The sequence below is a fragment of the Euprymna scolopes genome, chromosome 31 (genome assembly GCF_053919585.1).
Source record: "Euprymna scolopes isolate OS-2025 chromosome 31, ASM5391958v1, whole genome shotgun sequence".
Classification (NCBI taxonomy): domain Eukaryota; kingdom Metazoa; phylum Mollusca; class Cephalopoda; order Sepiida; family Sepiolidae; genus Euprymna; species Euprymna scolopes.
This window is the reverse complement of record NC_136512.1, coordinates 67,052,593-67,068,387: the sequence shown is the minus strand read 5'-3', so window position 1 is coordinate 67,068,387 and position 15,795 is coordinate 67,052,593. Positions and strand designations below refer to the sequence as shown.

Here is a 15,795-nt window from a genome sequence, read left to right as displayed (position 1 = left end):
TTTTAACATTTATGCAACATTTCTAACAGGAAACGATTGACGTGGACGTATCGAAACAGTTGTAGACAACAGTGCTTTTTAACAGATGTAAATAGCACAACATATACCTGAATTATTTATGAACATTTATCTGGCCGGCATTTTCAGAGATTACATGTTCTTTACATCTTGGCTGTCCAAAGTGACACTGCTTCCCACGTCATCTTAAGTCGTCCATTTTCTCTAATTTCCAGCTAACGACTGACTAGAATCTCCCCAAATCTACATACATCACGTGTTTCTTTATGTCACATCATTACGTGTCTCAGACCAACCTAATGTAACTCCAATCTAGATATTTGTTTATGCAAACCCAAAAATAATGTTTACATCTATTTTCTATTTTCACATTACTTTTGCAATTTATCATATTATATGTCAATCATCTCTTCCCAATTTAATTGTTTATTTTTCTAATCATAATAATTGATCCAGCGACCAGCCGTCGCTCGAATCAATTAATAATAATAATAATAATGTTTTGATCCTTGGCTCTGCTTGCCACAGTTAACACAAATACTATGCTATGATCACAACCTAAAGGGTCATAACATTAGATTTAGAAGTAAAGAGTGTTAAGTAATTTGAAAACACTGCCAAATTACATTTTTTTTACTTAATTTGAAAACAATCTTTTTGGCAATATCATCTATTGGATGCATGTAGTTCATTTTATTTACTGTATGTTAAAAATTTATATTCTTGTAACTGTGCTAATTTTCTTTTCCATTTATTTAAACACACATTTAATTTCATATCCATTTATTTAATTCATTTAGATTTGTTAAAAAATATTTTACAGCCAATATTAATTGTAACAATGTTTTTGCAAATAAACATTTTTTTTTTTTAATATGAAAACATTTATTTTTAAAAAGTCAGGGACATATAATAAATGCTGCCAAGAGTAAGCTTATTTCTTTTTGTAATCACCAGAAATCTTCTCAACCTATGGCTAATGATAAACTGCCTAAAAGTACTTTCCTAAAGTTGCTAAGCTTCACATTCATGAACAACATGAATTGGAACAAATACATTAAGGTAATTGCCATAGCTGCCATGAGAAAGGTGGGCTCTCTCTACTATGCTAGAAGGTTATTCACACTTAAGAGTATCCTGTATCTCTACAAAGCCACTATTCACCTATGCATAGAGTATTGTTGCCACATCTAGGTTTGTACATGTACCACTAGTTTCTTGCTCCTATACAGGGTTCAAAGAAGATTCGCAAACCTAATAGGTCCTGCACTATCAACTAAACTTCAACCTTGTCCCATCGCCAAAATGTGGTATCCCTGTGCCTATTTTACTGGTATTTTAATGGAAAGTGCTCTGACGAACTCAAAGTGCTAGTACCCCTTTAGTGTAAATATCTACAGCAAACCTGGCAAATAGCAAAATCCCACCCCTACACTATAGATATCCCTAGATGCTGTAAAGCCTTCTACTCAAATAGCTTCTTCCCACAAACTGCTAGACTTTGGAATTCCCTCTTGGGTCCCTGCTTCTCTGACTGTACTGAGATGCAGAAGTTGAAGTGTAATATGAACAAACATTCTGCTGCCTAACTCCCTACATAATATCCCTGCAAGTCTAATCATAAATAGTAGCTCCTTACAACTTAGTGGCACTGTGCCTTGTTTGAGATTAAAAAAAAAAAGAAAAAAAAGGTTAGTTTGGAAATCAATTTCTAAAAGACATCCAGCGTATACATGCTTGTAAAACCACGACCACTGAGATATAGAAGGCCTGTTAACTGAAAAATGCCTGCTGGCAATGTAGGTAAGATTTGTTAAACTATCACTGTTGGATACTATATGAGGGCATTTTTAAAAAGATTTAAAACATGTTAAAAAAGAAAATAAAAGGAACCCAATTCGATTAATAATGAAACTGAACTTTATACAATATAAAATATAAATATTATGTAAAATTATGTAATTTTAAAGCAATATACAATCTAATAATGATAAAACTGAATTATGAATTTAGGGAACAAACAATTAAAGAAACATTAAACACAAACATTTCTTGGCCTTCGGAACAAGATCACTGTGTAGTATCTGTTTTGATGCTACACTTCACCTTTTTCTGTCTTTGGTCGGTGGAGGAGAAATCTTTCACGACTGAAATTATTTTTGTTCTTATCCATAGTGCCCCTTATTGGGAAGCTGGATTTTCCCCACAAGATTATATGTTGAAATATTTAAATAACTATTACTTAAAATATAGAAATTATATTTAAAGTTTTGGTTTTCTGTTCTACGTCCGTTTTTTTCCCCATGTTTTTCATCAAAAAGTGTAGCATGTTAGTTGTTTCACAGGCCATCATCAGTGATCACTCACTGGCAGTAACCTGTGGTGTTCCCTAAAGACCAAGTGACAACAAGTCTCCCCAGATTTCCAGTGTTCTCCATCTCTTGACGACTTGTGCTGATGATTGCATGTTATCGCAACAGCCGTTATCACTGATTTCTCGTTGGCATTGGCCATTGGTGTTTCCTGGGGTACCAGATTTGAACTGCACACTTTCAGTGGAGATTTGGTTAGTACTCTCCCACCTCGGTCTTTCCATCCTCCCTGACTCTTCACAACTAGTTGGTGTGGCGCCAGTCGATGTCATCTACACCAGTTTTTATTATTACTATTATTATTATGATAATAACAAGAGTGCTTGTGCAGTGTATGCACGTGTATTTTAAATATTATTTCCAAGTTAAATTAAATTTTGGGTTTGTATTACTGTACACAGATTTAAAAAAGTTGTCAAACAACAAATATATAACAAATAAATGTTATCAAAAGCAAGATAAATTACTTTTCTACCTAACTGGATATGTTTTTAGTGTTTTTATTTAATGTAACATGTTTATTTTGTATAGTTTTTAGAATCTGTGTATAGTAAACCCGCCCCCCCCCAAAAAAAAGATACCATAAAAATTTAATGGTTTGTATTACAAAATAATATTAGAAACACACTCAATATATGTCAGCCTATGTCACGGTAACATATATTCAGTGAGTTTTTAACAATATTTTGTATAGTTTTTTTAGTTTGAACTTATTTTCCCAAACTTAACATATTCAACAGCGAGCTCGCCACCATTTTTCTTGTTCAAATATATCGATAAACACTGATTTTCGAACCAAATAAACATTTTACATTAAATAAAAACACTAAAAACTTATCCAGTCAGATAGAAAAGTAATTTCTCTTGCCTTTGATAACATTTATTTGTTATATATTTGTTTTTTATTTTACAACTTTTTCAAATCTATATGTATAGGACCCCCCTCCCTTTTTTTCATTAAATTATTAGGTGAAAGTGCAGAATAGTTAGAAAGCCACCCCCTCCCCATTAAAAATAGCTTATTAAATAATATTTCAGCACAGTCAGTACAAACAACATCTATTTATAAGATAAACCAAGAAAATATTGGGTTTATATTACTATACATATAGATTCGAAAAAGTAGTAAAAAATCAAATATATACCAAATGTTATCAAAGGCAAGATAAGTTACTCTCCTACCTATCTGGAAAGGTTTTTAGTGATTTTACTCACTTTAAAATGTGTAATCGCTTCGAAAATCATACCATGTTTATCGATATATTTTAAAAAGAAAAATGTCGGCATGCTTGCTATTGAACTCAGTAAGTTTGGGAAAATGAGTTATACAAAGTTGGGAAAATGAATTATACAAAATACTGTTAGAAACCCACCGAATATATGTCCTCCTATGTCATGGTAACATATATTGAGCAAACAGTATTTTGTATAATTTTTTGTTTAAACCCGTTTTCCCAAACTTATCGTGTGCAACAGCAAGCATACCGTCATTTGCATTTTTCAAATACATCGGTAAACACTATGTTTTTCAAGCTGAATAAACACTTTACATTAAATAAAAACATTAAAAAATTATCCAGCTTGGTAGAAAAGTAACTTATCTTGCCTTTGATAACATTTATTTGTATATATTTGTTTTTTGACAACTTTTTCGAATCTATGTGTATAGTAAAACAAACTCTGAATTTTTAATTAATTTGTGTTGTTCATATATCTCGGGAGAGAATAAAAATTTCCTATTTCATTTCCCGTTTCAGTCATGTAAATTATTTACAGTTAAAATGTTATAAAAAACAAAAACTTAGAGTTTTAAATATATTTCAAAGAAATAAATTACGCCCAGTGCTAAAATATTGAAAATTCATCGATCGTAAAAAAACCCAAAAAAACACTGTTGTGAAAAATGCTAGCTTTAAAATATTTGGAAATACTCAGTGAAAAGTTTTATTTATTAGTAAAAGAACGGACTGAAAAATATTATATAAAAATTGTTTACTTTGCAGTAAAAAAAATAAATAAAATGAAATATTTGCCTTTTTCTGAAAGAAACAAAATTTCAAAAATGAGTTCACTTACTATATTTTGTTAGATTAAAATTATCCCAATGTGCAATTATCAGAATTACTATCCAAATGGAGAATTGTTCTTCCTCTTTAGAAGAACATACATAATATTTTTGTATGCCTGTTAGTTATTGAACACCGGAAACTTTCTATACCTACAAGTTGATCAGGAAGTGACGTTACACTGTCATGTTCACTGGCCTACTCTCTTGGTGGTGGTGGTGGTAAAACAGACTTTAAACCGAATGTGATGACGATTATCTCCCTTGATATTCAAGGGAGACAATTTTTGTAAATGATAATAATTTTTTGTTTCTTTTTCATGATAAAAGTTGGATAACGCCACAAAATCTTCCAAAATTACTAAGAAAACAATTGTTTTTATTTTATTTTATTATTGATTATCCATCCTCAAATTAGTTAAATATAAAAGTTTCAGGTTTGTATCTTTATAAAATAAAAAGTTCAGTAAGATGTAGATTTCACTTATTTTTCCCACCAACTGCCAAATTGGGCTGTAGTCTGTGTTATATGTTAGAAATGGGAGGGTTTTTTTTATGGATGTACTAATTGAACATTATATCATAAAGGATCTTCCCGGTATCTTCAACCAAATAATGGAAAAATGTGACATGTTTCTTATATATTATCTGTAACAGAAGCGTATTACCAAATTAACTAAGATACATTTGGTATTATTTTGTCCTTTAATCCTCACCTTCCATGAGCGATGTTTCTGGCTGTTATAACACTTTTTAAAGGGCCACAAGGAAAACAGAACACGGAAATAGAATAGTAAAATGTATGTTGGTCCACCAGATATCGAATCTGCATTAAGGCCTTGTCTTCTAGTATTTATTGTGCATGTATCTGTTCATTTGTAGGTAGCATGGGTAGTTCCTCCACAACACTGACAAAAGGAGAACAATTTGTATTTTCAAAGTCAGAATCTCTCCATCTCACACTTATCATTGGCTGGATTTTATCTTGAAGTATTATTTTTTTTTCTTAGCTCCTTACATCAAATGACCTTATGCCTTGTCTGAAGCGATTTTTATTTAAAAAAAATAAAAATAAATAATAAATAAATATCTTGCAGCATTATATATGCATATCTGAAAAAGTTTTTTGGTATATTAAAAAAAAAAATAGTTTGGGATGCCTACTTTTAACTGACAGTGAAAAATTCAAGACAAAATAAAACTACAAACCTAAAACCGAAACATTAGCATTACAGACTCACCTTTCTACTAAGACTAGCAGACCATTAAAATACGCTTTCATATGATATTTTCATATAATATCCATGCCAGAAGTACCACAAAGGATACACATTCATGTGTAACATGGCACTTGAGTATAGCCTAACATTTAGTGAATGCTGATGGAGAAGCTTCTCAAGTTGTTACCCCAGAGTAAGTTCAGCCTCCAGTATTATCAACTGGGGAAGTGCTGATCAAAATAGCATGATGACCTAACCCTCTACCAAGGATACTTACAGATCTTTATTATCTGTTGGTTACCAAACAAACCAAACCTGAAAGAGATCTTACGACCAGCAATCAATCCTTTGGACTCCAAACTATAGGGAATGAAAGTGTTACAGGGCTGGCTGATGAAAGCGTTTATCCCTAAACTAAAAGAATGATACTCATTCCAGGACAGATAAAATTAATTCCCCAAACAGAACAATTTTGCATCACTTTTATATTCCCTTATGATTAAAATTAAAATCAAGATATAATATGACTAAACCTTATGTCTAGAATCCTTATTCTAATTTTGATCAAAATCCATTTCATGATTTTAATTTTAGAAAAATGTCTAAAATTTAAGAGGGTTTTAAGAAGAAATTGAAATTTGGTGAATTTCACTTAACTGGTGCCTAATAACTGTGGATCAAATTCAGTACAAATCTTAAATATTTCAATTTTCAGATGAAAGGTTGTGCCTATATTATACCTCAAAAAAAAAAAAAACGTCCAAATAAAAATGCTCCAAAGGTATTGAAATTTAGGAAATGTCTAATAATGTCTAATACCTATTGTTAAAATTTCACAAAAATCAGAGGTATTTGAATTTTCACGGAGGAAATTTTTTGACTACCCATCTCTGATTTAAACTGAATAGATCCCACATTTGAACTCCTTACACCTAGCAACTGTGTTCCGAAATTAATGATGATCAGTTAAGTAGTTTAGAAATTAATCCTGTACATACATCCATCATCCAGTGTGGCCGCAGCCGAGAGAAGGAGAGAGCACGCCAGTTTCTCAACCTAGTATTTTATCTCGCAATACACACAGCGCCTTGCCTCACCTTCCCAAATGGTCACCCATCTGGTACTGACCAGCTCAATGTTGCTTAACTTCGGTGATCTGGCGAGAACCGGTGTGTCAACATGATTGTGCCGTACATACAAATATACAAACATATACACACGCCTAACTTTATTAACGTTATGAAGAAAAACATGAAAATGGTCTACACTCATGTTAGTATAAAAACTTCAAAAAACTTTATTACCGATTTGAAAAAAAAAAAAATACCAGAAAAGAATAAAATTTGGAGCTGGAGCTTGTGTGAATGCAAGAATTAGAAGTGGATGCAGTTAATTTTTGGAAACTTCTACCATTACTAACCAGCAGTGTATTACTACTGCAGAAAAAAACTTGAGTACAGCCTAACATTAAGTGAATGCTGATGGAGAAGCTTCTCAAGTTGTTACTCCTGAGTTAGTTCGACCTCCAGTACTATCAACTGGGGAAGTGCTGATCAAAAAAGCACTATGACCTAACTCTCTACCAAGGATACTTAACTATCTTCATTATCTGTTGGTTATCGAACAAACCAAACCTGAAAGAGACCTTATCACCAGCAGTAGGAAAAGTTTATTAGTCATGTTTTTGTTGTGTGATGATGTATTGAAGTGAAATCTGACCAGTGAGGATTGAGGACATGCATTGCATGGAGAGAAATGATATGATGAATGTGATGTGAATCTTAAAGATAGGCTTAGTTCTGATGACCTCAGAGGAAAATTAAATCTAGGCAAAAGAATAAGCTTTGATGTGAAAAAAATGGATGAGAATTCTTTGGTTAGTAGGTGTAGAACAGTTGAGGTAGCAAGTTCAGTTTACAGGGAAAAGCCAAGGAAAACATTGAAGGATGTGATTAAAAAACGAACTGGGAGATAGACCTGACCATACATAGGTTGCTGTAGAAGTCAATTTTATAAAACAATTTGACACATGGTAACATAAAACAGACATTAAACCAATTATTATCATCACTAGTGGAGGGAAGGGGGGCTGGATTTGCCTCGGCATAAAATACGCTTAAATATGATATTTTAATTTATCCAGATTTCGTATATATTACTAAAGAGTCGTGATTTCAAAAGTAATAAGAAAACTATTTAGCTAAAATCGAAAGCAAAACTGTAGCATTCAAAGCTGGTGACATTACAACCTGTCGTGTATATGAACTGATTAAAAATTAAAAATAAACTAAGATGGATGTACAAAATGTATAACGATTTTTTTTTTTTTTTTCAATTTTGACTCCTTTTTGACCCCTTAAAACCTATTTTAATCAGCTAACAACCCATAAAAGAATAGTCTGTAAAAAATCCAATCATTTGAGGCCCCTAGCACCTCTCTGCAACTTTTACAACTTTCTGTCGGAGGAGATAGTTTGAAAATATGGAGACAGACAGACATATATAGCCTTTTATATATTAGATTAAATTTTTTACAAAATTTTTGGGAAATTCAATTTTTTTTTCCAAACATTTCAGAGATTCATTTTGATGTATTCATTTTTTATTTGAAGGATTAATCAAACTTTTTTTTTGACAGATTCATTTTTTTTAATTGGGAAGTCTTTTTTTTTTTTTTTTTTTGAGAGATTCATTTTATATTTTAAGCTGCCGATATAATTTAAATGTTGAAAAGATGTTTTCTCCAAAACTTCTCATATCATCAATTCTGTAAACATATTTTTATGGCACTCAATCTTACAACTCTTCTACTGACTATAAAGACCACAAGACCATGTCTGTAATTTTGCACAAATCTTGCACTCAGTCGGACTGATGTATACACACACTTTTCATTTGTTCCATTTGCTTTTCTGTTCAATATATTATGTTTCTACTAATTACTGAATCTTATTTCCAGACCCTTACAGGACCATAAATGTATTTTATAATATTAGCTCTTATAATAGAATTTTTTTTTAATTTATAGGAACAATATTGGTTCATGATTGGCATTCATACGAACAGTCATCAAATATTGAAAGAATCTCCCAGAAATTGGATAACCTTGCTTTAGAAGTAATCAAGGAGCTCGTAAAATATTGCCCTGATCATCCTGTCATCAAGCGCGGCATCTGTGATCGTGAGTAAATTAAATTTTTTTTATACTTTTGTAAAGTTTTCTCAAAATAAATCAAATAAATGTCTTATATATATATATTATAAAGGAGTCACCACTTATCAAGGCTCAAAGGCCACTCGAGGATAAGGGTTAATGAGTGTACGGTAGTCAATGGGACAATTATCATAATAATCATTAGTAGTGGAAATTTAGTAAATTGGATTACTTAAGGGGACGGCTCATCAAAAAAATTTGTTTACATTAGACTTGAAGATGACCATATTGTAGTCAGTTGTAAAGCCGGCAAACAGAAGAATTCCCCAGGCATGCAATTCTTAGAAAGAAGCTTGTTTATGGAATCCATGTTTAGGTTTAAGCACAGCTTCTTTCTTAGAACTGCATGCCTGTGGAACTCTGTTCCGTCTGCCTGCTTCCCACCTGACTACAACCTGGATGTCTTCAAGTCCAACGTAAACAAATTCCTGATGAACCGCCCCCTTAAGTAGACACTTCATTAAATCTCCACACTAACGTACTGTACTTGCAATAACCCTTATCCCTGAGTGGCCTTGATAAGTGGTGACCACCGTGAAAAAAAAAAAAAAAAGATAAAGAGTGGGGGAAACTATTGATAGTGGTTTCAGAAAGACGAGTTTTCCTTGTGAAAGTTTGGCAGGGGGGGGCATAGATTAGAGCTCAGATGAGCACTGGCTATGAAAATAATGATAAAGCAGAGACAGGCTCGCAGCGTCTCTTCTGTGAGAAAGAGGTTGCAGGGAAAAGAAAAGGGCATCCCTTACTAGGCTACAAAGTCTATTTTGAACTCTATCAAGGTAAGGTTTTTAGCAGCTTCTCACCAGATGGAAGGATTCCAATATTTTCCTGATTCCGATACAATTACTGATTCTTATTCTTTTAAAACATCTAAATATTTAGCTATACAGTTGTTGTTTATTATTTTTTCATTATTTTTGTGTTAACATAAGAATGCATTCAATATGTTTTCGCAAATGTAAAAAAAAATACACTAATAGATTTTAGCTTTACTGGCAGTTTAAGATAAAAATTTACAAAAAAAAACAAAACATTTTATCATTAATACTGGCAATGGAAACTTCAGCTTTAAACAAACATAAAAATGGGGGAAAAAAAGATAAAATAACAGTTAAAAAAAATTGTTTTTGGTATCGGCAAATAGGAAAGAAATCTTCCAATTTTGATACGGATTCCAATATGCCAAAATGTCCCGATTTTTCTGATTCTGAGTAATTGTCTCAACACTAATACATATGTGGGTCTTTTATGATTGCTCCTCATTGCTTCGATTCTTCATTGAATTGTTGCTGTCACATGATCCTTCTTCTAGTTACCACTGCATTCTATAGTTAATCATCGATTGTCTTGTCAGTTTAGATTTAGATAGACCAATAAAACTTCATTGCTGAAAGAAATATAGAGACGTTCGCCAAGAGTTTCTTAAAGGTTTTATTTGGGGGAGAATTTTTTTTTTTATTATTTCATTTTCACCTCAAATAAGGCACAGTGCCACTTTGAAGTAGGGGGCTACTATCGGGGACATAAGTTGCGGGGGTATTATGAGGGGAGATGAGTAGCAAGATGTCTGTTCACATTACTCTTGAACTTCTGCATGTCAGTACAGTTTGGGAAGCAGAATCCCAGAAGGGAGTTCCAAAGTCTAGCAGTTCTGGGGAAGAAACTATTGAAATAGAATGCTTTCTTACACCTAGGGATCTCTACTGTGAAGGGGTGCGATTTAGTTGACTCTGGAAATAGAAACATAGTTTTCTGAGTTAATTATCTAGTTAACTTCTTAACTGACATGGATGATTTGTGAACAAAGATCTTATTTCACTCTTGGCAATATTCCAAGTTATTTTTCTACAGCATTATCGGCGGTATGTCTCATACCTGCTTCCACACACAATTGATTTGAAAACCTTTGTTTTCTCTCAGCTCAGAAAACATGACATCATTCACCATCTCATCTTGCACGTCAGAAAGAGACTGTTTTTTATTCTTTTTTAGCTAATTATTTAATTAATTTATAAATTGAAATAATGACATGCAGGTAGAGATATTGAGTTAACATTTCGCTCTTAGCAGTTATCAAAGTTTTCTACATTATTATCAATGGTGCGTCTTGTATTGTAACCCCCATTATTGGAGGTCTCTTTCCACAGACAGACTGATTTAAAAACCTTCTTTTTCCTTGGCTCAAAAAACATGACATCATTCGTCATCTCGATTCAATTTGCCAACATATCTCTGTTACTTTTGCACATGTGCAAATTCATTCAGATCATTTAATTTTAAATCTTTCTTATCTGTCGATAGCTCAAATGGTAATGAACGTGACTGGAGCACTAAATGTTTTGGGTTTGATTTTAGCTAATGGCATCCAAGTCATTTTTACAGAATTGGCTCTGTAATAATATATACAAATATGCATAAATTAAAATATATTTAAGTATATTTTATGATCAGGCAAGGCCAGGCACTAGTTTGGCATAAAGCACTCATTCTAGGTCAATGATCTATAACTTTTTCCCATTTTTAATGAGTTAAAAAGTTTAGTCTATTAGTATTTAACAAAAAAAAACCCAATGACATAACACCATTTTTAATGAGCTAAAAAGTTTAATCTATCAATATTTAACAAAAACCAACAACATAACACCATTTTTAATGAGCTAAAAAGTTTACTCTATCAATATTTAACAAATACCAGCAACATAACACCATTTTTAATGAGCTAAAAAGTTTCTTTTCATCGCATTCTGCTCTGATGGTGATCTTGAATGCTTACCTATTACACACAATCGTTCAAACAAAATTAAATCACCCTTTCTTTTATATTTTTTAAATTTTTTTTTTAAGTTACTGAAACTCATTTATGGAATTCCAGAGAAACGCATGATATATTGATGGCCATCAACATTGTTTTGTATAAGAAACACGTCTGCTATGCAGGAGAATACACTTCTATGGATCTTCTCGACATCGACAAGGTAAGCATCAATAACATTCAGATCCTGCTTTGGATCTAGCTGAAATGTATATCTCCCTCTCTCTTGTTTTGATCCATTTGTTTTCGTATGAATGAATTGTTGGCATTTGTTTTCCCCAAAAGAAAGACATTGGGAACTTAGAAGAGGGATTACGGAAAGGTTGCCAACATCCCTAAATGGAAGCGTTTCTGTGGAATGAACTCCGTGTTGTTAACTACTTAGCCACCATCAATCCTGAATTTAAAAAATGGTTTGTGTTTGCTTAAAGTGTACAGTTATTTGTGAATCGATTTGATATTGCAAGACAGAAAGTTGAAAAAAAAGTCAGTGTTATTCTTAGTGTTCCTATGATCGTGATATTGATCGTTGCCCTTTCAGCAAATAGACTGATAATTTTTAAATGAAACAGTAACATATATCGAAACAAGTCGTTAGTGTTCTTATTTACTTGCCTCCCCACGAGGGCAGAGTTACACACAAGTTTGGTTTTTAATGGGAGGAAAATCCAGCTCCCCAAGAAGAAAAATTGTCTCAACCTAGAAGGATTTCTCCTCCACTGACTGAGGACAGAAAAAGTGAAGTACAGTATCAGAACAGATACTACACTTTGTTCTTAGCGAAGTCATTAATGTTGTTCAAGTATTTCCCTTTTGTACAAAGGTCAGGAATTGCTGATGCTGATGATTGTTATGGTTGTTTAGTATCATTCATCTTGCATGAAACAGACGATTATTGTGGGTATTGGTTTTCCAAATATCTTTCTAGAAAGATATCAGGTGCTTACAAGAGAGACCACATGAAGGTTGCCAACATCATAAGTGAAAGTGTTTTTGTGGAACGAACTGGATTCGAACTTGATATACCTAGATTATCAGTTTGTTTGTTGAGCATTCACGATCATGATGATTTTTGTTGGCATTCATTTGTCCAATGTCATTCTATTTGGAGTTCTTTCTAAAAGGATATCAGGTACTTACGGGAGGGACCACATGAAGGTTGCCAACATTCCCAAATCAAATTGTTTATCTATAAGGAACAGAGTTTGAACTTGGCACACCCAGGTTGTCAGTCTGCATCATTAACCACTGAGCCATCATCATCTCCCTGCTGCTACTGATAATGATTATTCTAATTGTTGTTGTTCAGCATCGTTCATTCATTTCGCATGAATCAGATGAATATTATCGGCATTCATTTCCCCAGTATCTTTCTCTGTAAAAATAAAATGCAATTTTTTTTTTTTTTTTTTTTAAATCTTTTTATAACTTCATTCCATAATGGACATGTATATCAGATTTTTCTTTATCTTTGCTTTTTAATATCTTTGCTAAACTGCATAAGAACCGAAAGTTGTAGTTGAACATGTTCTTGCTGTGAGTATTTTACAGGAGGGAATCAAGGATTGAAGCTCAGTCGAGCATCTGTCATGAAAATGATGATTGAGTAGAGAAAGACGAGCAAGATCTCTTGACAATTTACCTTCTTATATTATTTTCAGGTTTTAACAACAAAACGTTGTTTACGATGGATCCTTACTGTCATTTACCAAACTGTGGCACGACGTCTTGGTGTTTTACTGCAACCAGTTCCTCCTTTCATGCAGTTACTTAGATGGCAAGAACACCCAGAGTAAGTCATTACTAAAATTTGGTTTTCAAACGATATGAATAATCCATATATGTGTGTTTGTATATTTCAGGAATGTGAGTTCTTTCCCTTTTAGCAGAATTATGCTGTTTCTTTTTTTGTTTTTTTGTTAACTTAACCTAGGATTTTCAAAGTTTTCAGAAAAGGTTGGCACTCTTTTGTTACGATTCACACTCCTCTCCATAGTTCTTTTTTTTTTTTTTTTTTTTTTTTTTTTTTTTTAAGCAAAACTCAATTTTAGCTAATTGCCTTTGACAACTATTTTCATTAATAATTAATTTTCTACCTTATCGTTTTTCATAATTTTTGGATATGTTCATTACTGTGATATTGCACTTAAGTAGATACCATACTTTAAGGTAATTGTGTCAACTAAAAATAAATGTGCTCTTTATATGTGTAGTTGCCAAAAGAGCACTTTTAGCTAGTTGGCGCAATTACCCCAAGTACGCCACAATACACAATATTTCCACAATAGTTTCATTTGAGATTCAATATTTTGATTTTCATAGTTTGCTATTATAACAAAGAAGAACCTTTTTCTTTATCCTAAAAAAGCGTATTTTCATCTAAACTGCTAGTCTCTTATTGCTTACAATTATTTAATTTTTTTTTTTTTTCAGAGAAGAAGAAAGTTATAAGCAATATACATACCTAAACACAAATGAAAATGGCCGATTTTTGAGCGAGACTCAACGCTATCACATTCATTATGAAAATCCTAATTTACCCCCCAAAACGGTAACTCTAATTTTTTTTTTTATAAAATGTTTAAACTAATGCATTTGTTTATTCTGAACTTTTATTTAATTACTAGCAAAGCTATCCCAGGAGCATGTGACCAGAAATCCAAGAAGGTATATTTGCTTTTATTTACTTGCTTCCTCATAAGGGTAAAGTTAGATAGATCAGTTTTTAATGTGGGTAAAATCTAGCTGCCCCAAAAAGGACACTCTAGATTGGAACAAAAATAAAAATTGCAGTTATAGTCAGCTAATGTACTTCCTAACTTCCGGCATGGCTGCTACCAGAAGCTATGACAAGGAAAATCAGTTCATTCACTTTTACTCGTATTGTATTTCAGTATTTCTATTGTGAAACAATTTATTGAAATAGAATATAAGAATAAGATCCTTATCTATTGAAAAATATACAATAAAAATTAACAAAATTATACAGATAAAAATAAGTCTTTTTTTTTTCACTTTTAATAACAAAATTAAAAAGTAGAAGTTTTATTTTATTTGAAATAAAAATGTTTGTTTTTAATTTTAAAAATAAACATTTTTTTTATTCGAATTTATATAATAAATATGTTTATAAAAGTATGAAAATAAAATTATTGAAATCAAAATAACAAATGAAATTATTGAAATCAAAATAACAAATGAAATTATTGAAATCAAAATAACAAATGAAATTATTGAAATCAAAATAACAAATGAAATTATTGAAATCAAAATAACAAATGAAATTATTGAAATCAAAATAATAAATGAAATTATTGAAATCAAAATAGCAAATGAAATTATTGAAATCAAAATAGCAAATGAAATTATTGAAATCAAAATAACAAATAAAATTATTGAAATCAAAATAACAAATGAAATTATTGAAATCAAAATAACAAATGAAATTATTGAAATCAAAATAACAAATGAAATTATTGAAATCAAAATAACAAATGAAATTATTGAAATCCAAACAAATAAAATTATTGAAATCAAAATAACAAATAAAATTATTGAAATCAAAATAACAAATAAAATTATTGAAATCAAAATAAAATTTCAATCATCATAAAAGAAACTTATCCAATGCATAATATTCCTAGAATAGTTTTAAAATATTTTAAAAAGTTTTTTTCAATAATTCTAAATAATAATAAAAAAAATAATTTGTCATTCTTAATTAAAATAAAACCAAAAAAAAACTTTTCAATGATTATTAAATAAAGAATGATCAGAAAAATATTAAAAAAAAAAAAGAAAAAAAAGGGGGTACATATACATGGGAAATATAGGCGTGAGAGAAAAAAACAAGCTTCCGGTAACAGCCACGCTGGATGTTAGGAAGTATGTTAGCTGACTATAACCAAAATTGCGTCAGTCTAAAAGGAATTCTGATTCGTTGATCAAAGACAGAATAGAATAAGTGTTGCATCAGAATAGATGCTACACTTTGAGTAAAGAACATTTTGATAATAAATAATTGATTTGGGTTGATCATTACTATATTCAGTTTAACATCTGTTTTACATGCTGGCATGTGTTGGATGGCTTCT

The 15,795-nt window shown here is 31.5% G+C and overlaps 2 protein-coding genes across 3 annotated transcripts in view; one reads left to right on the top strand and one right to left on the bottom strand.

Moving 5' to 3' along the window:
* The window catches only part of LOC145255790 (serine/arginine-rich splicing factor 6-like), a 563,981-nt gene that overhangs the window by 351,991 nt on the left and 196,195 nt on the right, over nucleotides 1-15,795 (bottom strand). The window lies entirely within an intron of this gene.
* Nucleotides 1-15,795, top strand: part of LOC145255784 (F-box only protein 21-like) — an 83,449-nt gene that overhangs the window by 38,411 nt on the left and 29,243 nt on the right. For both annotated transcript variants that reach the window (XM_080114456.1, XM_080114455.1), the window contains exons 4-7: nucleotides 8,704-8,856; nucleotides 11,734-11,864; nucleotides 13,363-13,493; nucleotides 14,135-14,252. In XM_080114456.1, coding sequence (XP_079970582.1) covers nucleotides 8,704-8,856; nucleotides 11,734-11,864; nucleotides 13,363-13,493; nucleotides 14,135-14,252 — 533 coding nt within the window. The remainder of the gene's footprint in view (nucleotides 1-8,703; nucleotides 8,857-11,733; nucleotides 11,865-13,362; nucleotides 13,494-14,134; nucleotides 14,253-15,795) is intronic.